General features: G+C 48.6%; 1 protein-coding gene across 1 annotated transcript in view; it reads left to right on the top strand.

Moving 5' to 3' along the window:
* The window catches only part of HYDIN (HYDIN axonemal central pair apparatus protein), a 164802-nt gene that overhangs the window by 13170 nt on the left and 128208 nt on the right, over positions 1–23424 (top strand). Inside the window, exons 7-8 of the mRNA XM_071757067.1 lie at positions 7680–7879; positions 17132–17256. Coding sequence (XP_071613168.1) covers positions 7680–7879; positions 17132–17256 — 325 coding nt within the window. The remainder of the gene's footprint in view (positions 1–7679; positions 7880–17131; positions 17257–23424) is intronic.

Below are 23424 nucleotides of genomic sequence, written 5' to 3'. Positions count from 1 at the left end.
CTTCAGGTTTAATCCCTTCAGCCTCAGTTGTTGGGGTGGTCTCCTCAGGAGTCATTTGATAGGTTACAAAAACTTAACACTAGCAGCAAGCCAGAGGTTTGAACACTGTCTTTTTTAGTGGTATTCTTATCTCTAGGTCTCAAATTAAAGGATTTCTTCCTCATGTCCAACCTCAATCTCCCCTCTATCTCCAAGTTTTAACCCATTTCCCTTGTCCTCTCCCCACCCCCCCATGTCCAAAGCCCTCCCCCAGCTTTCTTGGAGCCCCTTCAGATATTGGAAGGTTGCTCTGAGCTCACCTGGGAGCTCTGTCCCCACCAGGGACACCTCCCACCAGCCCAGGTTGCTCCAAGCCCCATCCAACCTGGACTTGAACACTGCCAGGGATGGGGCAGCCACAGCTTCCATGGGCAGCCTGGGCCAGGGGCTCAGCACCCTCACAGGAAAGAATTTTTTCCTAATACCTCATCTAAATCTTTCAGCTTAAAATCATCCCCTCTCATTCCACCACTTGTAAAAAGTCCTCTCCCCATCTTTCCTGCTGCCCCCTGAGGTACTGGAAGGTGCTCTGAGTTCTTCCAGGAGCCTTCTCCAGGATGAACAACCCCAAGGCCCTTCCCACCCATAACGATTCTGGGATTCTGTGATCCCAGGAACTCTCCCAGCTGCTCTGTGCAGGGAAGGAGCACAGGCAACACCAGAGCAGAGGGGCACGGCCATGCCAGCAGCCCTTGAAGTCCTGGGATGCTCCCTGCTCCCAGAGGAAAGCATTTCTTCTAATGTGTAACCTACATCTCCCCTCTTCCAGTTTAAATCCCCCAGTCCTCCATGCCCTTGTAAATAGTCATAGAATCATGGAATGGGCTGGGTTGGAAGGGACCTCAGAGCTCATCAAGTCCAACCCTTGCTCCACTCCCCCCGTGGTTCCCAGCCCATGGCACTGAGTGCCACATCCAGGCTCTTTTGAAATATCTCCAGGGATGGAGAATCCACCCCTTCCCTGGGCAGCCCATTCCAATGCCTGATCACCCTCTCCAGCAAGAAATTCTTTCTCATGTCCAACCTAAACCTCCCCTGGCACAACTTGAGACCTCTTGTGCCCTCTTGTCTTGCTGAGAGTTGCCTGGGAAAAGAGCCCAACCCCCCCCTGGCTCCAACCTCCTTTCAGGGAGTTGGAGAGAGTGATGAGGTCTCCCCTGAGCCTCCTCTTCTCCAGCCTCAACACCCCCAGCTCCCTCAGCCCTTCCTCACAGGACTTGTGCTGGATCCCTTCCCAGCCTCCTTGCTCTTCTCTGGACCTGCTCCAGCACCTCAAGCTCCTTCCTGAGCTGAGGGGCCCAGAACTGGACACAGGACTCAAGCTGTGGCCTCCCCAGGGCTGAGCACAGGGGCAGAATCCCTTCCCTGGACCTGCTGGCCACGCTGTTCCTGAGCCAGCCCAGGATGCCATTGGCCTTCTTGGCCACCTGGGCACACTGCTGCCTCCTCTTCAGCTTCCTGGCAATCCAGACTCCCAGCTCCCTTTCTGCCACTCTGTGCCCAGCCTGGAGCTCCCCATGGGGTTGTTGTGGCCAAAGTGCAGTCCCTCCTCAGCTGCCTGCCAGGAGGATTTAGGACATGGCAGGGAAGGGAGGAAGCATTGCTGGGAGACCAAGAGAGGCAGGGTTGCTCCTTTCTGCCAGCATCTTGCTGCCTCTGAGCAATGTTCTTCCCATGACTTCATTGGAGAGGTGGGGTTAGGGGGTAGCTGGGAGCCAGCTGCTGTTTCTGCACCAGGCCAGAGGTACAATATCTTGTTGAGCACAACCCTTTCTTGACTTCCACTTGGTTTAGCACTTTGCCCTGTCCTCAAACAGCATATAAAGCAGATATATCCTCAAACAGATAGATAAAACTGAGGAGGAAATGCCCTGTGGTCCCAGCTGTGACATAATCTGTTCCTTAGGAGGGACTGAAAAATTATTTAACATCATTAATATTTAGGCTAAAAATTATGTTGGCCTAGGGCAGTTCTCCATGCTACCCAAGTGACACAGGAGCTCAGTCTCCCTGAGGTAGGCTTTGGGGACTGCACTGCTGCTTTTAAAATGTGATTTAGTGGTATTAGCATTCATTTTGGGGGTGGGAGAAGGAAATTGGTGCCCACCAAGGACAAAGTGCTGCTCTTCAAGTGCAGAGATGCAGCAGAGCAACACATGAACCTCACCACAAATAGAAGGGGGGTGAGATAACCCCCAGGAGCACTGATGCCCAGGACTTTGTCCCTTGTCTTGCCCTTGAACTGCTGCTGCCTGGCACAGGGAGCTCTGCCAGCAGGAGCTCCTCTGTGCAGCTTCAGCGACACCCTGGGTGCTTTCTGCTGCACTGGGGTTTTGTGCTCCCTGTGAGGGTTGTGCAGGGCACCAGGAAGAGGGGTGCAGCCTGCTCTGTGGGGAGCACAGGGAGGTTTAGACAGCAGGCTCAGGATTTTGTACAACCTGAGCATTTTGGCTCATCCTTTGTGCCACGTGAGGCAGCCAAGTCCCAGAGTGCTGCAGCTCAGCTGGAAATGCAGCAGCAGTGCTGTCAGGAGGGGCTCAGCACCCTGCAACCCCCTCAGCAAAGAGGGGACTTGTGATGCCACCTGCATGGGGCTTGCAGCTGCTTGCATGCAGAATATTTGTGCAGGGAGTGTTCCCTCTGAACAACCTCTGCTGCTCCCTGATCCCCAGGGATAACCCAGAGAACTGGGATGCTGCAAACCCCTCTGTCAGGACTGGAGAGAATCTTTCTTGTTGTGGAGCTGGTTTATATAATTCTCCTGCTTTTATTCCATTCTTCCATGGGGTAGGTCTGACTTCAGCAAAGTCACTCCTGTTCCAAGGGAGTAAATTTGGCCCTAAATAAAAGGACCACGTGAGTTGTTAGTGGCTGAAATGCCATGTGCCATGTAGCCTCCTCTTGATAAATGAGCAGTTTCCTATTGTTTTGGAGTCATTTGGGAATGTGCCACATGATTGGACTGTCAGAAAGTAAATAAATAGCTGAGACATCTCTTTGTTTATTGGCATTTGCATTATGAATACAAAATGGTAATTTTTCTGCTGGGCAACATTTCCAATTAGCTCCTCTTGCTGCCTCTGATTTACACATTTCTGGTTTACTGCTCTGGTTGTACCGTGTGGGTGTTCTCATGCCACCCTCTGTTCCTGGGTGTCCTTGCATTATGGGCTGGAATGCTCTGCCTAATTGGAAAGCCTTGTGGAACAGCTTGGCATAGAAACAAGAGAGGAAAACTTAACATTTGCCTGTCCTTTGGGCTTATTAATGGATTATCCTAAAGGAAGGAGGGAGCAAGAAGCATGTGAAAACACAGCAGAGCTTATTCTGGTTTGCCCTCCCTGTTTTCACTGCAATCTTTTCAGGCAATCCAAGTTCAGTCTGGAGCATTTGCAAAATTCATGAGTGATGCTCAGTGGAGACTGAATTAATGCTCATTGATTAACATGGAATATGACAGGACAATGAGTTACTGCATTACTGAAATTAACTCCTTTCAAATTCAGTTCAGCCCTCTTAAATGTTTTGTAGCACACAGGAGCTATTCCTACTTTTAAGAAGATTCCTGGGAGGAGAAAAGGGGCAGAAAACAGAGGGAAATGGCCTGCCACAAAATGAGCCTGGAGCAAAGGGACTGATTTCCAAGCACCCTGTGACATGGAGGGTCTGGAGAGGCTGGAGAAGGGGGTTCCCCTTCTCACATGAAGCAATCTTCATCCTCCCACCTCTCCTCTTTTTTTTAATGGCCCTGATTTTCCAGCCTTCAGTGTTGTGATTGCAGCAGGGAGCTTTTCCTGCTTGATTTATTGTTGCCTCCTGCTGCAAGGATCTTTTCTTTGCGAGTTGTCTGCTGCAAAGAATTCAGTGACTGATTTAGGATGGGTTATGCAGCAAAACTGACATCTGACTGAGGCAGCTAATGGTGGTATCACTGTCACAGTAATTAATGTTGGCCTGAGTTTGCTAAGAGCCTGAAATGACATTGGAGACAAGCAGATGCTTTCATTTCAGTGGCTGCAAGTGCAAATGCCAGTGGTGTGATTCTTGGAAGAGCAGAGCTTGTAACATTCTGCTTATCAAAGAGCAGCAAGAGGAACCATCATACAATCCTCTGTATTTGCCTTGAAATTGAGAGAGGAGTTCTGGGAGGGATGAAGTTGTAATTTTATGAAAATCTACAGCCTGAAGCTGCAACTCAGCACAACAATCTTTAAAGCCTTTCTTCTTTCTCTTATTTAGTGACCTGGTTTCAAAGAGTATGCTAAGGATTTGTAGTTGCAAAGTAAAACAAGGTTTAAAACTCAGTGTGTCTGTACCTCTAGGTTGTAAGTAAGGGCAAACCAGAGTTAGTGTCCTGGCAACACAGGGAAGTGCTGCAGCACAGAATTTGCAACCTTTTTCTGCCAGGGGAAGGCAATTCAGCTTTAAAAAGCTTAAAGGAGCCATGGGTTCAGAGCACTGTGAGCCTCCAGCTTCTCACACACCTCCCTCCTTGAGTTCCCCCCCCATTTGGCCTGACATTCAGCTTTGGTGCAAGGTGCCACTTGAGGGTCCTGGATCAGGAGGTGATGAAAGGCTCTGAGCCAGGCAGTGCAGGGGAAATGGTGTCCCAGGGCATCCCTGGAGGAAGGGCTGAGCACACAAGGTGCCTGTGCATGACGGGTGAGAGGCAGCAGCTTTCCCAAGGCCCAGTTCTGCTTTCTGGAGCTTTTCCTTTGCATTCCTGGGCAGGAGGTCCCAGTGGCCCCCACCAGGAATGGAGCTGCCTGTGCTTCATCCTCCGGGGAAATTATTCCTTGGGCTCTTATTTACATTGCAGTTGATCACCTCACATCTTGGCAATGGCTTAAATTGTTTCCTTTTACTTCCCTCAAATATCTCCAATTGTTGAGGTTTCTTTTTTTTTTTTTTTTTTTTTTTCTTTTATCCCCTGCTGATCTGAACTCTCTGCATCCTCCTCTGTCTACCTGGCATATGGAAGGGAGAGATAAGTAAATGTGTTGTGCCAAGACTTAATAAGGCACACAGCTTTTGACTGGATTTACAGTGCCTTTGTTGCAGGAGGGTGGCCAAAATAACAAAGGGAAAAAAAAAAAAAGGAAAAAAAAGAAGAAAAGGAAAAAAAAAAAAAACATTCTTTATTTGCTAATGCAGTTTCTGAGGATCTAAACAATCCAGGATGTGAAGCACTCAGATAATAGGTGCTTTTAATTCATATGAGCCTGCCCATAACTTTTCTTTTAGAGGGTTAAGCTGCAAGGTTGGGTACAAAATTGCTAATTCAGAAAGACTTGCTGAAAATGAAACTCTCTCCTGAAATGTGATATTCAGTGCTGTAGGTTGCTTGCTGCAGTTCCCTTCCTGGTATTTTACCTTCTGAATATGAGGAGCTAAAGCCCTTCTGCAATTTCCAGTGTGAATATTTGAGATGGCCAAGAAAATAAAAAAATCCTTTATTCTTTTTTACATCTGGGAGGGGATGGCTTCTGTTATTTCTACCTGAGCAGGTGGTTGGTGTGCTGAGGCAGTGATGATGGGCTCAGGGTGTGAGTTGTCATGGAAAGCAGTGGCTGTGGCTCTCTGGATGCCTTAAATCCCTTCCAGGCTTGTGGAGGGTGGGTATGAGAGCAGGAAATCCCAAGACCAAGGAATCTGAGCTGATCTTGGTTCAGGGAGTTTGCTGTGTGCATTTCCTAAAGGACATTTCTATCTTCCAAGAGCTGAAGCAGCAAGCAGACACCCTGAAAGGGGTTGAAAGCACCAAGTGAGTGATAAGAGGCAGAGCTTTTATCAACTCACTGATAAGAGGGGCTGGAGATAAAGGCTCCTGGCCCTGCTGCTGTGGTTTTACTGCTGGTTTCATGGGGACAGGGCAATAGTTCCAGCAGAGTGATGCCACACTGGATGTGGAATGGCTCAGGTTGGGAGGGACCTTAGAGAGCACCTGGAGATCCATCTGCTCAACCCCTCAGAAAAATAATTTTGGTGGCCTTCCTAGAGCTGAATGCCTCAGAGCCTGGGGGTTGGAGGGGCTGCATGGGCCTTTCCTGACCCACCCCAATGCCTGGGGATGGAACAGTTGAGTTTGCTCTGCTCTGGGTGTTGGAGCTTCTCCCATTTGCAGCTTCTGATCCCTCCTGCCTCAGGGAGGAACACGGAATGGGCACCAAATCATGATTAAGGCATCAAGCATGACAAAATGCAGCAGAGAAGCAGAGCAGGGCTGAGATGTAAAGGGAAATTCAAGATGAGATGCAGGAAAAACTCTGAAGTTTAGAGGAGAGCTGGAACAGGCTGTGGAGGGCAGGGGTGGAATTGTCAGGGCTTTTCATTTTCATTTTAGTGGCCTTCCTAGAGCTGAATGCCTCAGAGCCTGGGGGCTGGAGGGGCTTCATGGGCCTTTCCTGACCCACCCCAATGCCTGGGGATGCCACAGTTGAGTTTGCTCTGCTCTGGGTGTTGGAGCTTCTCCCATTTGCAGCTTCTGATCCCTCCTGCCTCAGGGAGGAACACGGAATGGGCACCAGATCATGATTAAGGCATCAAGCCTGACAAAATGCAGCAGAGAAGCAGAGCAGGCCTGAGATGTAAAGGGAAATTCATGATGAGATGCAGGAAAAACTCTGAAGTCTAGAGGAGAGCTGGAACAGGCTGTGGAGGGCAGGGGTGGAATTGTCAGGGCTTTTCATTTTCATTTTGGTGGCCTTCCTCCAGCTGAATGCCTCAGAGCCTGGGGGCTGGAGGGGCTTCATGGGCATTTCCTGACCCACCCCAATGCCTGGGGATGCCACAGTTGAGTTTGCTCTGCTCTGGGTGTTGGAGCTTCTCCCATTTGCAGCTTCTGATCCCTCCTGCCTCAGGGAGGAACACAGAATGGGCACCAGATCACTTATTCTAGAGACATCACAGGGGAGATGATTAAGGCATCAAGCCTGACAAAATGCAGCAGAGAAGCAGAGCAGGGCTGAGATGTAAAGAGAAATTCAAGATGAGATGCAGGAAAAACTCTGAAGTTTAGAGGAGAGCTGGAACAGGCTGTGGAGGGCAGGGGTGGAATTGTCAGGGCATTTTATCACTTGTCAGACATCTCAAGAATAGTTTGGGTATTGAGCTGAGCCAGGTCTGGGCTAGGGAGATGGCTTTTAAAAGGGGTGTGTGTGTCCCCAGCCTTGTCCCTGGAGTGCTCTGGGAAGGAGTGGGAAGCCCGAACATGCCCTGGGCTCACCTGGCATGAAACCAATCAGTGTGTGCAGCTTCACCAAAGACTGCCTGGTAGTCACAGATGTGGAAAAGGCCTTTTGAATCTATTTGATTCTTTGTGGTGCCTTTAGTAGTCTGCAGGGGTGATGGAACCAAGTTCTCTTTCTGCTGAAATGATTGGTTTGGTGCTCAGGAATCTGCCTCAGATCCTTTTGTTTGGTTCTGCCACCATGCTGGGAGAGCAGGTGAGCCAACAGGGTTAGTTTTTTGCAAGCTCACAGCCCTGTCCAAGTCATGCTACTGGAATGCAAGGTCATTAAGGTAAAAAGTGCTGTTACATTATTGAACAGCACTGGTAAAGCTGTAGAAAACAGCAGTTTTTTTCCTGCCGTGGGGAGGGTACTAAATGTACTGTGCTGAGATTGTTCCTTTCCCTGTAGGATTACTTCCACCAGCTCATCTGCATCACAGAAAGGGAAAAGTTTATTGTGCCCATCCGAGCTATAGGTGCCAGAGCTCTCCTGGATTTCCCTGATCAGCTCAACTTCTCCTCCTGCCCAGTCAAGTACAGGACAGAGAGAACCCTCCTGGTTCGCAACGTTGGCAATCGGGAGGCTCACTACAGCATCAGCACTCAGAGGTAAAGGAGCTCAGCATCTCCTCTGTGCAAATAACATGCTTGGTAAACAGCAACAAAAAGGACCCAGAGGCTCTGAGCTGCTGTACTGCAGCTCTAGCTGGAAATGGAGGGTTTTGTAGTTGCTTTATAGTGTTTTAAGCACGGTGCAACCTTGAATAAAGCTCTGCAGCAAAGCATCCCGGGCTGTGCTGTCTCCTGCTCAGCATCTTGCAAGACCCATTCTGGTAGCTTGAAAGAGCAAATGCAGAAAGGCAGCTTGAGTGCCCTTGGGCTGTGTAGGGCTCAGCATGGCAGGCAGCAGCTCAGTTCAAGTGGAACTGGTAGCAGTCAGCTTGCAGCCTCTGCAAGGGGTAAGTAAGGACCACTGGCAGCCAAATACCCACCAGTTATCTGGGGGGGCATCAGCACAGGGCATCCCAGTGGTCCCCTTATCAACTGCTTGCTGTGAATTGTGTTGTGGACAGCCTGTACTGCTCCTCTTGGTCCCAGAAGACAGTCACTGGTTTTCCAGTGAGCTGAACTGAAGAGGGTGATGCCCTCTTGACACTGCTTTTGAGAGGAAACTGGCTCAGTTGGCTCTTAATGAGCTGGGAGGTGCTTGGTCCCAGAGGTCTTGGTGTAGGAGTTGAGGTCAAGAATGCAGCAGGTCAAGCCCTGCTGTCTGACTTGGTGCATCTGAGTTGTCTCATTTTTTTTTTTCCCAGGAAAACAGGGCTCAAAAAAAGAATTTTCTCCTGTAAAACACGAGGGTCCAAGAGGAGCTTCCACCAAAGCCTGGCAAGGCTATTTAAGCAGGATGCTATTTAAGCAGGTTGATGCTTTTTACTCCAGAAAACATGTAGGCAGGAACTTGCAGATCACTGTGGTTTTTCTCTGAGATTTCTGGATCTAGACAGCACCAAAATAAATACCCAGTGAGGTCTGGCATCTTGTTGCAGGGTACTTGCCAACTGTTCTATTAAGTGATAGTGTGTGTTGAATCCTGCCTTCAGAGGATTTTGAGATACAGGTTTTCCCAACTTTGTCAGTCAAATATTTCAGTCCCAATTTGCAGTAAAGAAACAGGGGAAGCATTACAAAACTTGGAAACTACAAAAGAAGCAGAATTCTGAGTAAGTGGATTGCGTGTGTACAGAGATCAAACACTGATGTGATTTTGGTTGTCAGCTGAGGGCATCTCTCATCTCCTCCATTTCATTGTGAACTTCTGAAAGCCTGTTTGAAATTTCAAACAGATGATTTAAGGCTTTGAATATATGTAGCATTATGCTCTGCTCAAGTCACCCCCACTTTCATTCAGTTGTTTTTTTTTTAAATGCTGAAGTTCCTCTGTTAATGCTCTCTCTCTCTCTTTTTTTTTTTTTTTTCCCTTTTGTGTTCAGTGAGATGTCATAATGAATTCTTCACTGGGAACTTTCTTGCAGGCTGAGTTCCTCTAATGCCTGTCTGCCCACCATCTGCCTAGACACATGTGCCTGGGTGTGGAGGAAATAGGAGAATCATAGAATCCAGGCAGCTGGAATGCAGGCAAGGCAGATTTCTGGATGTTCCTCCCCATATTCCTCAATCCCTGCAGGAAAGTTGCTTCCAGTTTCTGCCCTCCAAGGATGCCACAAACACCAAGGCAGCAAACAGGTGTTTTCCACTGCATCAAAATCAACCCCCAGAGCACCCAATCTCACCTCAGAAAGCCTAAACCAGGGGATTTTGACTGACAGGCAGCTTCACTGGGAAACAACAGACCCACAGAAGGCTTGAGAAACCTGAAGAGCCATTCTGCACCACCCAGTGGAGCTGGGAAACCCATGGCCAAGGCAGTCCTGAACTCTCCCCAAATGCTCTTTGGTCCCAGCAATGCCCTGGGGCAGCAAGCTCCACAAGCCAAGTTCACCCAGTCATAGAATCATAGAATCCTAGAATCCTAGGGGTTGGAAGGGACCTGGAAAGATCATCTAGTCCAACCCCCCCTGCCAGAGCAGGGCCCCCTAGAGTACATCCCCTAGGAACGTGTCCAGGTGGGTTTTGAATGTCTCCAGTGAAGGAGACTCCACAACCCCCCTGGGCAGCCTGTTCCAGGGCTCCGTCACCCTTACAGTAAAAAAATTTTTTCTGATATTCAACTTGAACCTCCTATGCTCCAATTTACACCCATTACCCCTTGTCCTATCACTGGTCACCACTGAGAAAAGCCTAACTCCATCTCCCTGACACTCACCCCTTACATATTTGAAAACATTGATGAGGTCACCCCTCAGTCTCCTTTTCTCCAAACTAAAGAGACCCAGCTCCCTCAGCCTTTCCTCATAAGGGAGATGCTCCACTCCCTTAATCATCTCAGTAGCTCTGTGCTGGACTCTTTCAAGCACTTCCCTGTCCTTCTTGAACTGAGGGGCCCAGAACTGGACACAATACTCCAGGTGTGGCCTCACCAATGCAGAATAGAGGGGGAGGAGAACCTCTCTTGACCTACTAACCACACCCTTTCTAATGCACCCCAGGATGCCATTGGCCTTCTTGGCCACAAGGGCACATTGCTGGCTCATGGGCATCTTCTTGTCTACCAGGACCCCCAGGTCTCTTTCACCTACACTGCTCTCCAGCAGCTCAGCCCCCAACCTATACTGGGATGCTGTAGAAAATAACTAAAATTTAGAAAATAACTTCCAACCAAAGAATAACTTTGGTTGGAAGGGACTGATGGAGATCATCTGAGCAAGCACCCTGTTCAAAGCAAGGCCAGTGCCAAAGCTGGATCAGGTTTGCAGGTCAAAGAAGGATCACCCCTCATCTTTCATGGAATCCCAGACAGGTTTGGGCTGGAAGGGGCCCTGAAGACCATCTGGTTCCCACTCCCCTGGCATGGTCAGGGGCATCTCCCACTGGACCAGGTTGCTGAAAGTCCCATTCTATCTCCTTGAACCCTTCTGGGGAGGGGGCAGCCACAACTTCTCAAGGCTGTCCAAGCCCCTTTATCTCAGCATCTCCTTGTGTATCTTGTCTCCAGTCCCTGAGAACCTTCTTCTCTGGAAACATTTTCTGTTCTGTGAGTGTCTGGCCTGCACTATTCCACTCTAAATCCAGGATTTTGCATTTTCCATCCCTGAACTCTGTGTAATTCACTGTTGTGGTCCCTCCCAGCCCTCCAGTGCATTGCCTACTCCCCAGTTTGCTGTTCTCCATCCCAGTGAGTGTTCCCTCCTCTTGGCCAGCTCAGGATGTCCCTTTGCAGCCCAAGACCTGAACCAACCATTTTCTCCCTGGATGGTGAGGCAGTGGGGAGGTTATTCCAGCCAGTGCTGGGGCTCATGCTGTGAGACACATCTCTGCATGTCACCAACTCTCCTGCTTGGCTCAGGGCCTCTGGACTCTGCCATATCTGTGAATTTTCACACTGGTGGTTGAGTCTCTTAAGATCAGTGATTGGTTTCTTTTGTGCTATGAGGAGGTGCTCAGGTACCTCCTGGTGAGCCCAGCAGTAAAGAATTGGCCTTCCAGCTGCCACAAGGAGTTGGCTTGAGAGTCAGACAGTGCTCTGCAGGTGTAGTAAGCCATGGCTTAGCAGCTGTCTTGGTACAAATAGATTTACAGAGCCTTTCACAGGAGAGGATTAACTCCTACTGCTGTTAGGGGATTCATTTCCAACCCAGCATCATCCTTATTAACACAGGTAGTGAAGCTTTAGTTCAGTGTCACTAATTATTTTGTTTGACATACAGAATAACTGGATGATTTATTAGCATGACAGAATGCTTAAAACTCTGCTTTGGAGAGTTTTCAGTTACATTCCCTGTCCTGGAGAGCTTAAAGTATAAATATGAGATGCAATAATGGAGAATTATGGCCTAAGGAGTAGAGGAAAGGAGTGCCAGCCTTCCAGACCCCAATCCAGCAGGGCTGTGGTCTGTTCCTTAGTGGGGAACTCAAGCACCTGAAGCTGAATGTTTGGAATTGCTGCTGCCCAAGGATCTGAAGCTCTGCTGAAGCCAGACTGAGCACCATGTTACAGCTTTGGTGTGGGATTTGTCTGAGAGGGGCAGGGTGGTTAGTGGAGCAGAAGGGAATGAAAGCTATGTCTGAGCTTGTAGCCCCATCAGCTGACCTCTGCATCCTTTTTTCTTTAAATCTGTCTTTTAGCTGAGGCACTTTTTGTTTTCTGGCCCATTCAGAAGCCAATTGCAGGTGCCACTGTTCCCCAGGCATGGTGCTGCTTGTGTCACTTTGCCTCCTTTCTCTGGATTCCCTTTTCCACAGCATCAAGCTGAACCACCTGATTCCACCTTCAGTGCATTTTTCAGCCCATCTCCAATCCTAACCTTTCCCCTCAGTCAGTACTAAGAGCTCAGCTCTTGCATCTTGTCCCCTCATGGAGCTGTTCCTGGCTGTTAACTCCTTTTCTAAGGACTTAGATATTTTTTTTTGGTTTGTGTTTCAGTGCAGGGAAGAGCTCTGAAGTGAATCCCTGGGGCCAGTTCATCCTTCTCCTCTTTCTTGGGCAGAGCTCTCCCTTGCCATGGCATCCACCAGAAAACAGGGACACATTTTGACCACTTCATAGGAGAAAACTTCAAGGAAAAAACCACCCCACAAAAGCAGAGCCCACTCTGCAGGCATATCAAGGACATGGGGGTCATCAAGAGCAGTCAGCATGGTTTTATCAAGGGTAAATCATGTTTGACTAACCTCATAGCCTTCTATGAGGAAATTACTAGGTGGATAGATGATGGAAGAGCAGTAGATGTGGTTTATCTTGATTTCAGTAAAGCATTTGACACCGTCTCTCACAGCATCCTTGTAGATAAGTTGATCAAGTATGGGTTTGGTGATCAGGTAGTGAGGTGGATCAGGAACTGGTTGAAAGGAAGGAGTCAGAGAGTTGTAGTCAATGGGGCAGAATCTGGTTGGAGGTGTGTGACCAGTGGAGTCCCTCAGGGGTCGGTACTGGGACCGGTGTTGTTCAATATCTTCATCAACGACTTGGATGAGGGTATAGAATGTACCCTCAGCAAGTTTGCTGATGACACTGAGCTGGGAGGAGTGGCTGACACACCAGAAGGCTGTGCTGCCATTCAGAGAGACTTAGACAGGCTGGAGAGTTGGGCAGGGAGAAACATGATGAAATTCAACAAGGGGAAGTGGAGAGTTTTGCATTTGGGGAAGAACAACACGATGTCCCAGTATAGGTTGGGGGCTGAGCTGCTGGAGAGCAGTGTAGGTGAAAGAGACCTGGGGGTCCTGGTAGACAAGAAGATGCCCATGAGCCAGCAATGTGCCCTTGTGGCCAAGAAGGCCAATGGCATCCTGGGGTGCATTAGAAAGGGTGTGGTTAGTAGGTCAAGAGAGGTTCTCCTCCCCCTCTATTCTGCATTGGTGAGGCCACACCTGGAGTATTGTGTCCAGTTCTGGGCCCCTCAGTTCAAGAAGGACAGGGAAGTGCTTGAAAGAGTCCAGAGCAGAGCTACTGAGATGATTAAGGGAGTGGAACATCTCCCTTATGAGGAAAGGCTGAGGGAGCTGGGTCTCTTTAGTTTGGAGAAAAGGAGACTGAGGGGTGACCTCATCGATGTTTTCAAATATGTAAGGGGTGAGTGTCAGGGAGATGGAGTTAGGCTTTTCTCAGTGGTGACCAGTGATAGGACAAGGGGTAATGGGTGTAAATTGGAGCATAGGAGGTTCAAGTTGAATATCAGAAAAAATTTTTTTACTGTAAGGGTGACAGAGCCCTGGAACAGGCTGCCCAGGGGGGTTGTGGAGTCTCCTTCACTGGAGACATTCAAAACCCACCTGGACACGTTCCTAGGGGATGTACTCTAGGGGGCCCTGCTCTGGCAGGGGGGGTTGGACTAGATGATCTTTCCAGGTCCCTTCCAACCCCTAGGATTCTAGGATTCTATGATTCTATGGAGCTGTGCCTGTCTTCCCTCCTCAGGCCCACACCCACCTCTTACCTGCCTGGTAATGAAAAATAAGAAGAGTATAAATGTAGGCAGCCTCTTCCTGTCATTCCCATTGTTAAGGTGGGAATAATGAGTTTCTGCTTGGTGACATTCATGGAGATAAATGTCATTCCAGTACATTTACACTGCAAGTGATGCCTGGAAGCAGCTCTCAGGGCAGCACTGACATTACAGACATTCTGCCATGCTGTGCTAAGGAGCTGGAGAGGATCACTCTGAGCTAAAAGCCCCACCAAGAGCTGAAAGGAAATTATCCTCCAACAAACAGTGCTTGTAGCACCCCTCCCCTGAAGGAGGTGTAGGGTTGAAGAGTTACCCCAGGCTGTACAAAGACCACCTAAGAATATGAAAACAGTCTGGGGCAGTGAAAGAGGGGAAGATGCAGCTTGTGAGACTTCCCACAGGATTTTTCAGCACAGAGTTGGAGTCTTAGGTGCCTGACAGACTGAGTTTGCTGGAGTAATTGAATACTATAGAGTTAACTATAGAGTTCTACTGCTTGACTTTGGCTGTTAGAACATGACCAAAAAATATGATACATTCTGAGGTTAAATGATCTTTGGATTTTTCTTGCAGTAGATCTTAGTGGACAGATGACTGACAGATTCAATCAGCAGGAATTTTACTGTTTTCCTTGGGGCTGGAGGTGGCTTTTGATAAAATCAATTCTCCCAAACTCAAATGATTTCATAACACAAATTAAAGAACAAAGACACTTTGGTTGTAGAAGATAAGCAGACCTCAAGTATATTGCAGCCTCCTTGCACACTGCATTTACCAAATCTGTGCTTGCAGGAGAAAAGGTTTCATGGTGGTTTGAGAGCCTGAGTCACCAAAATCACCATCTTTGTCCCCTTGTCAGTTGTGTCTCTGAGTTATGTCAGGAATATTTGGCCTTTGGTGTCCTCATGGGACATAACTTTTGTGCAGCTCTGTCAAGAAGGGGAGCTGATGCCTGGTGAAAGTCAGCAAGGTGTAAATGCCAGAAATAATATCATGATGGAATTGCTTATGGATCCAGTGCTGTTCCCTTTCTGAAGGGCAATAACAGGCAAGATCTCAGCAGGAACTGGTGGGAAGCTTTCTCCCAGATTGATGTGGCTGGATGAGTTCATACCAGCTGCTGAGTCCCATTGGGAGATCCCAGGATGCCCAGGGTTGGAAGGGACCTTGAAAGATCATCAAGTCCAACCCCTAAGATCTGGACCTGTGAAAGTTTAGATGTTGTACAACAAAGCAAACAACCAAATGGAGATAGGTAAAAAACCTGTTAGGAGATCACCAGCTATTAAAAAACCCCCTCCAACACTTTTACTGACTTTCAGGAGCAGTAGTGATTCATTCCAAGGGTAGATCTAACAGGATGAGAGTCATCTTAAAGAACAGCTCACAATTAATGGATAAAAAGCCAGGGTTTAGCCTGCCAGCTTCATCCCATAGCAGAGGTTTCCATGTGGCTGTTGCAGTGTGTCAGGAATGCCTCCTTAGCAACTCTTCTTCTCAGGAGGCTGCAGGGAGCAGCTTGAGTGATGCTGATGGAAATTCAGAGGAGTTCTGTTGCACTTGCATCTTTGGGTCTTGGAGAACCAGATCTGTGTGAGGGATACAGCAGTAACAGAGCTGTCCTGTGGGTACTGCATGGGGTGAGCTGTGGGAGAGACAGAGTCTGAGTTGGGCTTGGTTTCTCAGGCCTCAGAACTGAGTCCTCAACTTACTTGGATCCCTGTTCTTCTGATAACTTGAAAATGTGAAGTTCCCTTCTTAGGCATCCTCTGAATTCCCATCCCAGCCATCTGAGGGCAGGAGGATGTAGGGTGAAGGAGTAGGAAGGTAATGGGATAGGAGGTAGTGCTGGGGGATTCCCCTTAACTATCAGCTCTTCTGACAAAAGAAAAAGAGAGAAAAAAAAAAAATTACTGTGCCTTTCCCACAGCAGGTGCTGATCCCACCCCAGCACTTTCAGACACCTGCAGCACTCCTGGCACATCCTTTAGTGCACAAGCAGGAGCTCTGCAGCTGGGGGTGCTGTGTCTTTCCTCCTTTCAAAGTCTCAGGGCTCCAGGTAACCCTTGCAGGCCCAGTGCTCCCCCATCAGGCAGTGCCAAGGTTCTCAGGAGTTAAACTGGAACAGGTCAGACCCCTAATTGCAGCAATAGCCCCTTAATGAGCAGAAACTCCAGCACTTTCCTCACCTGTCACCCCTGACATAAGGAAGGTCAGTTTGCAGGGGGCTTCAGGTGCTCTCATTATTTTTATATGTGTTGCATTCATGGTAAAACACTCCAGAACTTGTTTTTAAGGTGTCAGATTGACCACCAGCAAAGCACTAAAAGGAAAACTTTTGTTTCCTTTGTGGGGCTGTACAAGAGCCATGGAGCTCAGGTGCTGTGGTGCAGGAGCAGATTTCATCTGGTTTCTCCCAGTGCAATAAAGCTGTGTGTTTGTCAGCTAAAAGCTGACAAATCAAAACTGCTCATATCTAAATCTCAAGTGCATCAACATATTTTCATGACTATTTCCAAGACATTGCACAGAATTTGGCTGGTGCAAGCCAGACTTTCAATGTTGCCTGGGAATGCACAGGAAACCTGTTAAACTCCTGTTGCTCTGCTCCTGTTCCTGGTGCTTCATTAGCTGGGTATTTAATTGCTCAGCCTATAAATGGCATTGTCCTTTGGTGTCTTGGTTCCATGCCAGGGTATTCTTCTAATCTGCATTTGCACTCATTCATATATTTCTGATAGTTTGTTTTCTTAGAGCAGCTTTCTTTGAAATGCTGATAAAATGTGCCCTTTCTTAGACTAAACCAGGTTGTTTTCATGGTAAAACCAAATTAAAAATTCTGCAAATTAAATGGTGATTATTCTCTGGTCTGCAAGGAAGACTTTTGTTCTCCCTCTAATCTTCTTGGGACAGATATTGCCTTGACATTTGCATCTCTTGAGGTGAGGTTTATGGGTGGCAGGAGAAGAGAGGTTCCTGAGGGAGTCAGTGTCAGGTTCTGTGTGCCATTAGTCCTTGCTGTCACTTTGCTCTTCAAAAACCACTTTCTGGTGGTGGGGCTTGCAGTCAGACCCTCAAGCCTCACTGCAGAGAACTGGATGCAGAGTTTTGGGGGATACAAGGTCCTTTTAATCCCGTAGGATCTTCTGAGAGCTGGAACCCTGATCCTCTATGTTCTGTTTTACTGACTCTGGTGTGGTTCCTCCAAACCAGCCTTGCTGGCTGAAGTGTTTGCAAAAGGACCAGAGTCCCCACACCTCCCACAATAGCCCTGATGTCTCTTTCTGCCTTTCAGCCCCTTCTCTGTCAGTCCCTCTGTTGGGACTCTTGCCATTGGTGATGCCATGCAAGTAACAGTGGAGTTTCACTCACAGAAGACTGGGGAATATTCCAGCTCCCTGATAGTTCACTATGACACAGGTAAGTGCAGGGCACTGCATGGTGCACACTCTCCTTCACCACAGAGTGCTTTCTAAGCAGAATAATGTTAAACTTGCTATGCAGGCTATTTCTGGAACCTTTTATTTCAAAGCATCTGCATGTTTCAGTGCTTAAAACTGAGCAGGTAAGTGGCAAAGGCTGAATCTGGCCTTGTTCTCTGTGTCATGTGTCACTGTGTGCAGGTCTGTCACCTGCCATCATCCTCCTCATTTCCAGCTTTCCCTCAAAAAAAAGTCTAGAGGTGGTGCTTGGGGACATGGGTTAGTGGTGGCCTTGGCAGTGCTGGTTTCATGGTTGACCTTGATGGTTTTTTTTAAAGGTCTTTTACAGGCAAAATGATTCTGTGGTTCTAAACAAAAATCAGGTGGTGTTTGGGGGGGATCTTAAAGTGGGTCCCCTCAAACAGGAATGAGATTTTGGGGATCCTCTTTTGTTGGTAGCTGCTGAGGGGAGGAAGGAGGAGCCTGGATTCTCCTTTACAGTGTGTGTAGGAGTGGGTGAAGTTTTATTCCTTGACAGTGCCATGTTTGATGGACAGCACTGGGAATCCTTGTATCCATCAGAATACCTGGGGTCTCTCACTCCTTCTCCATTGTCTTGCCCCAGACCCTTTTTCTTTGTTGTCCTCATCTGCATCCCACACTTCACAAGGACTAAAGCAGCCAGGAAGGACTTGAGGGCTCTTGGGATTTGGCAGGAAGTGCTCAGTGCCTATCAAGCTAGGGATAAAATTGATCCCAGGCTATGAGAAACCAAGCTCAGACCCCAGAAATCCTGCCAGCTTTAGAAGTCACTTGAAGTGGGAAAAACCCAAGAAAAGGGTGTGATGTTAAAATAACTGTTGGCTTTGGTTCAACAGAGGTCTCTTGCTGGAAGAGATGCTTCCTCAGGTGGCTGAGTTCATCTGGTGCACAGTTTCTCTGGCCTTGCAGAGAGGTTTGCCTTGGCCCTGTGCCTGGACTTTGGTCCTGGGAACCATGATGTCCTAACATAGGTGATACCATGGTGCTTGAGCCCAGCACTGAGCATTTTAGTTGTCTTGAGTTTGTAGAAGTTGTAAAAATGCTCCTGTCTCTTCCAAATGCTCATTGTAGCCTTTTATGAGTTACCACAGCTTTGTTTAATATTATATATTTGCAGAGAATGGTTCATTCTCCCTCTTAGAAGCTCCTTTTGGATAACACTTTCTTGGGAACTACTGAAATCTCAGATAGAAGCACAAAGTTTCTCCTTTTCATGCATCTAGAGAACCTATGGGATAAAATGTAGAAGTTTAGAGCTTTCTCTGGGGTAACAAAAGTAGGGCTGGGGGGTTGAAACCCTGGAAAGACCAATCAAAGAATCAGGGCCAGCATCTTCATGGCTTGCTTTGAAAACCTGAGCCATGTTCTCTACTGAAACACCTTTGCAGGAGGGATTTGCATGGGTTGGCCACAAGGATCAAACTGTCTGCTGGCTCTGAGGTGGGCAGCCTCCCAAAAACCTGGGCAGCTCCCTGGGAGATGAGCCAGGGGTTCATTCCTGCCCATCAGTACAGCCCTGTGGTTATTTTGAAATAAACTGTGGATGAAGAAGGAGAGCAAGGGAATAATTAAGGGATTATCTCTCTGGCTTTGAAGCATACAAATCAGTGAAAGACTGCTGAGATGAATTGCTGAAGTTGAAACTGAAATATTTAATCAATCAGTTTTAAAAGCTGCTTCTTGCAGGTGTAGTGCAGAGCACCAGGCAGCATTTCCAGCCTCTCCTGGCAAGCCCCAGCTGATCTGTTCTGCACCAAGTGAGGCTCCCTGTGACTCCCATACAGAAAGCAGCTGGGTTGCTCTTTCAGAGCTGACAGCCTGTTTGTTATAAAACAGAAGTGCTAAGAGCAAAGCAGCACTTTAGGCTGTTGGGAGGCATTTTCTGTGCCTCCCTGTGTATCCATATTGCCTTGCTCACTTCTCAGTGAATTGTACTGTGAGTGAGGATGACTTCCATCTGATCCTCTGTATGTTGCATTGCTTTGTTGTTTTTTTTTTTGCTGAAGTTTGGTCAAATCTGTCCCTTAAGCAAACACAGAGCTTTTCAGTGTAAATCACAATTTTCCCTTTGCCTGTTATTTGGTTGATTTAAGTTGTGCATCCATTAGCTTGTCCTGTTTAGGAATACAGGATTAGGATTAGGATTAGGAATACAGGTGCTGTGCCCTGGGGAGATTGCAATGTGATGGCAGTTCTGTTGCTACAGATTTTACAGGTGAGTGTGCAGAAAGTGTCTGGTTAGACCAGAATTATTTACAGTAAAGTTTTGACCTTCAGTGCCTTACATGTCCAAAGTCCTCCATTTCCTCCACATATATATGTTTGGGGGTGGAAATGAAGGGGATTTGGGATGTTCTGGGCTACTCATCATTCCCATTAATCATCTTAACATCAGATAACAGCATTGGGAGGGGGTTCTGAAACATGGATTCTGCACTCAGGACAACAGGAGGTCTGGTTGGAGGCTTGGCCCTCCCTGGGTCTCTTGTAGCTCATCCCATGAGGATGTGAGAAAACAAGTTTGTGAAGTTAAGTCACATTTCAACCAAGGCAGTGTTCATAAAGCTCAGGTCATCTTTTAACTCTCAGGAAATGCTCAAGTGGAATGAGCTTTGCATGATGTGTGACAGCTTCTCCTCCAGTCTCATAGCACCCAGAAACAGGAAACCTTCAGCAGATGCTCCATCCAGAGACAGGGGGTGCTGGAGAGGGCTGCTGGGAATTGTGGAAGGAGGATCACTTCTCTGCTCAGAGCTCCCTAAATCCTGCCTCACATCCACCTCTTGTCACCAAGAAGTCCCCAGTGTGTGGTGGGCTGGGTGGCCCTCAAGGTGCAGGACCAAATTCTGTGCTTTCCCATGGGTGCCTGTGGTGTGCACTGGACCTCGTGGCACAGGGCTGGGGAGTGCTTCTCATCCAGGAGATGTGTTGTGTGGTGCTGAAAAATTCCTCTCTGTGGTTTTTCCCATCCCTTGAGATCCCTGTCAGCACAGGAAGCTTCAGGAATTAGCAAAGCCCCACTGAGCTGCTGAGCCCCTCTCTGTTGAGCTGCTTTTCTTCCTGTCAGTAATAGGAGTAATTATAGAGATCACTTTGCTCTGGGAGCCTCACGCAGCAGCAGAAGCCTGAGGGCAGGATCTCACCCTCTTTGAGGAGAGCCATCAGAGCCAGAACTTGAATTTTAGGAGACAGCATCTCCAAGCAGAGCCAGGCCTCCAGCAGGAATGTCTACTCCATTAGTGTCCTGTGTGCCCTTGGTGCAGAGCTTCAGCAAGCACCTTCCTCAGAAGAGAGGTAACGTGGCTCAGGAGTAGTTCTCAGTGGTTTTAGTTCCTCTGAAGGCCTCCAGCCCAGTGCTAAAATCCTGCTGAGGCTCCATCTGGTGATTTGGCAGATGAATGCCCTCTTCTGCCCTCCAATTCCTACACATCTTAGGGGAGGGCTGACAGTTCCTGAGCAGGAGCTCTCCTAAAGTAAATCTCAGCTTGTTTGCTGTGGTTCACAGACCCAGGCTCAGAGCATCCTCTGTGGCTCTGCACACCCAAGGAAAGGGAGGGAGAGCTCAGCTTCAGCTCCTTGATTAATTACTTCAAGGGTAAGAAGAAGATGCAGCAGCATCTACCTCCAGCTCTGTAGTTGTCAGTCACATTAAGTTGCCCTGTGCTGGGTTATTTACTGTCCCCACAGGCTGAAAGAGGCTACAGGAAAGCTTTGGGGAGACATTTTAGAAGGACACAGAGTGATGGGGTGAAGGGGAATGGTTTAAATGTCCCCTCTTCCAGTGCAGACATTAGGAAGAAATGCCTTCCCATGGGAACTGTGACACAGGTTCCCTAGAAAAGCTGTGGCTGCCCCATCCCTGGAAGTGTTGAAGGTTGGATGGAGTTTGGAGCTGCTTGGTCTAGTGGGAGGTGTCCCTGCTGGAATGAAATCTGGCCAGTATCATTAAAAAGAATAAAAAGAGGTTTTAGAAATATGTAAACAGCAAAAGAACAGCTTGGGAGAATCTCCCCCCTCTGCTTGACCTGGGAGGGAAACTTGTGACTGAGGACATGGAAAAGGCTGAGCTGCTGAGTGCTCATTTGGCCTCATTCTTCATCAATGCCAATTGCTCCCTGAGGGTCCAGCTCCCTGAATGGGATGGTCAGGATGGGGAGCAGGATGAGGCCCCCAGAGTCTGGGGGGAAATGCTCAGTGCCCTGGTGTGCTGCAGTCTGTGGGATCCACCTGAGGGTACTGAAGGAGCTGCAGAAGTGCTCCCCAAGCCACTCTCCACTATTTATCATAGAATCACAGACTGGGCTGGGTTGGAAGGGACCTCAGAGCTCATCAAGTCCAACCCTTGCTCCACTCCCCCCGTGGTTCCCAGCCCATGGCACTGAGTGCCACATCCAGGCTCTTTGGAAATATCTCCAGGGATGGAGAATCCACCCCTTCCCTGGGCAGCCCATTCCAATGGCTGAGCACCCTCTCCAGCAAGAAATTCTTTCTCATGTCCAACCTAAACCTCCCCTGGCACAACTTGAGACCTCTTGTGCCCTCTTGTCTTGCTGAGAGTTGCCTGGGAAAAGAGACCTTGTGAGGATTTAAATCCTGACAGACTGGGCTGGGTTGGAAGGGACCTCAGAGCTCATCAAGTCCAACCCTTGATCCACTCCCCCCGTGGTTCCCAGCCCATGGCACTGAGTGCCACATCCAGGCTCTTTTGAAATATCTCCAGGGATGGAGAATCCACCCCTTCCCTGGGCAGCCCATTCCAATGCCTGATCACCCTCTCCAGAAAGAAATTCTTTCTAATGTCCAACCTAAACCTCCCCTGGCACAACTTGGGGAGGTCCCAGTTGATTGGAAACTGGTAAATGTAACACCCATCTACAAGGAGGGCCAAAAGGATGATCTGGGGAGCTACAGAGCTGTCAGTTTGACCTCAGTGCCAGGAAAGGTTCTGGAGGGCATCCTGAGTACCAGCACACAGGACATCCAAGATAACCAAGTGATCAGCCAGCATGGGGTATGAAAGGCAGGGCCTGATCTCCTTCTACAAGAAGCTGCCTCTCCCAGTGGTGAGGGCAGAGCTGGGGACATTGTCTGGGGATATTCTTCTTCAGAAACTGTTTGGCTTGGATAAACACCCCCTGCACTGGATAAAAAACAGGCTGGATGGTCAGGCTGAAAGAGTGGTGGTGATGGAACTAAATCTGGGTGGTGACACCAGTGGTGTCCCCCAGGGTTCAGTGCTGGGGCTTCTTCAATAATGATTGGGATGAGGGGATTGAGTGCACCCTCAGTAGATTTGCAGATGGCAGCAAACTGGGGGGGTGTGTGGGTCTGCTGGGGGGTGGGGAAGCCTTACAGTGGGACTTAGGTTGGACCAATGGTATGAGGTTTAGCAAGGCCAGGTCTGGCACCTGGGTCAGAACCACCCCATGGGGAGCTACAGACTTGGGGAAGTGTGGTTAAGGGACCTGGGGGTGTTGTGTGACAACTTAATCAGGTGGCCAAAAGGCAAATGGCATCCTGGCTTGTGTTAGGAACTGAGTGGCCAGCAGGAGCAGGGAGGTGATCATCCCATCCCTCTGTGCTCAGCACTGGGGAGGCTGCATCTTGAGTCCTGTGTTCAGTTCTGGGCATCTCACTATAGGAGGGACAGAAAAGTGCTGGAGGTGTCCAGAGAAGGGCAACAAAGGTGAGGAAGGGCCTGGAGCACAAATCCTGTGAGGAGCTGAGGGTGTTTGGTCTGGAGGAGGTGAGAGGAGACCTGATGGCTCCGTGCAACTGCATCAGGGGAGGTTGGAGAGGAGGGAAAGAGCCTCTGCTCCTGAGGGATGGGATAGGAGCAGAGGGGATGGATGGAAGCTGCCCCAGGGGAGGGTTAGGATGGATATTAGGAAATATTTTTTCACTGAGAGGGTTTTCAGGCATTGGAATGGCCCAGGACAGTGGTGGAGTCACCATCCCTGGAGGCATTTAAAAGGTGTTTGGACCTGGTCCTTGAGGACATGGGTTAGTGGCTGACTGTGGTGTTAGTCAAAGGTTGGACTGGGTGATCCTGGAGGTCTTTTCCAACCTAAACATTCTGTGATTCTGTGAATTGGATGAAGTAATATCTGCTCCCTGGCCCTCT

This window comes from Heliangelus exortis, chromosome 13, assembly GCF_036169615.1.
Source record: "Heliangelus exortis chromosome 13, bHelExo1.hap1, whole genome shotgun sequence".
Lineage (NCBI taxonomy): Eukaryota > Metazoa > Chordata > Aves > Apodiformes > Trochilidae > Heliangelus > Heliangelus exortis.
The sequence above is the reverse complement of the archived record's forward strand: the minus strand, read 5'-3'. Positions and strand labels throughout refer to the sequence as shown.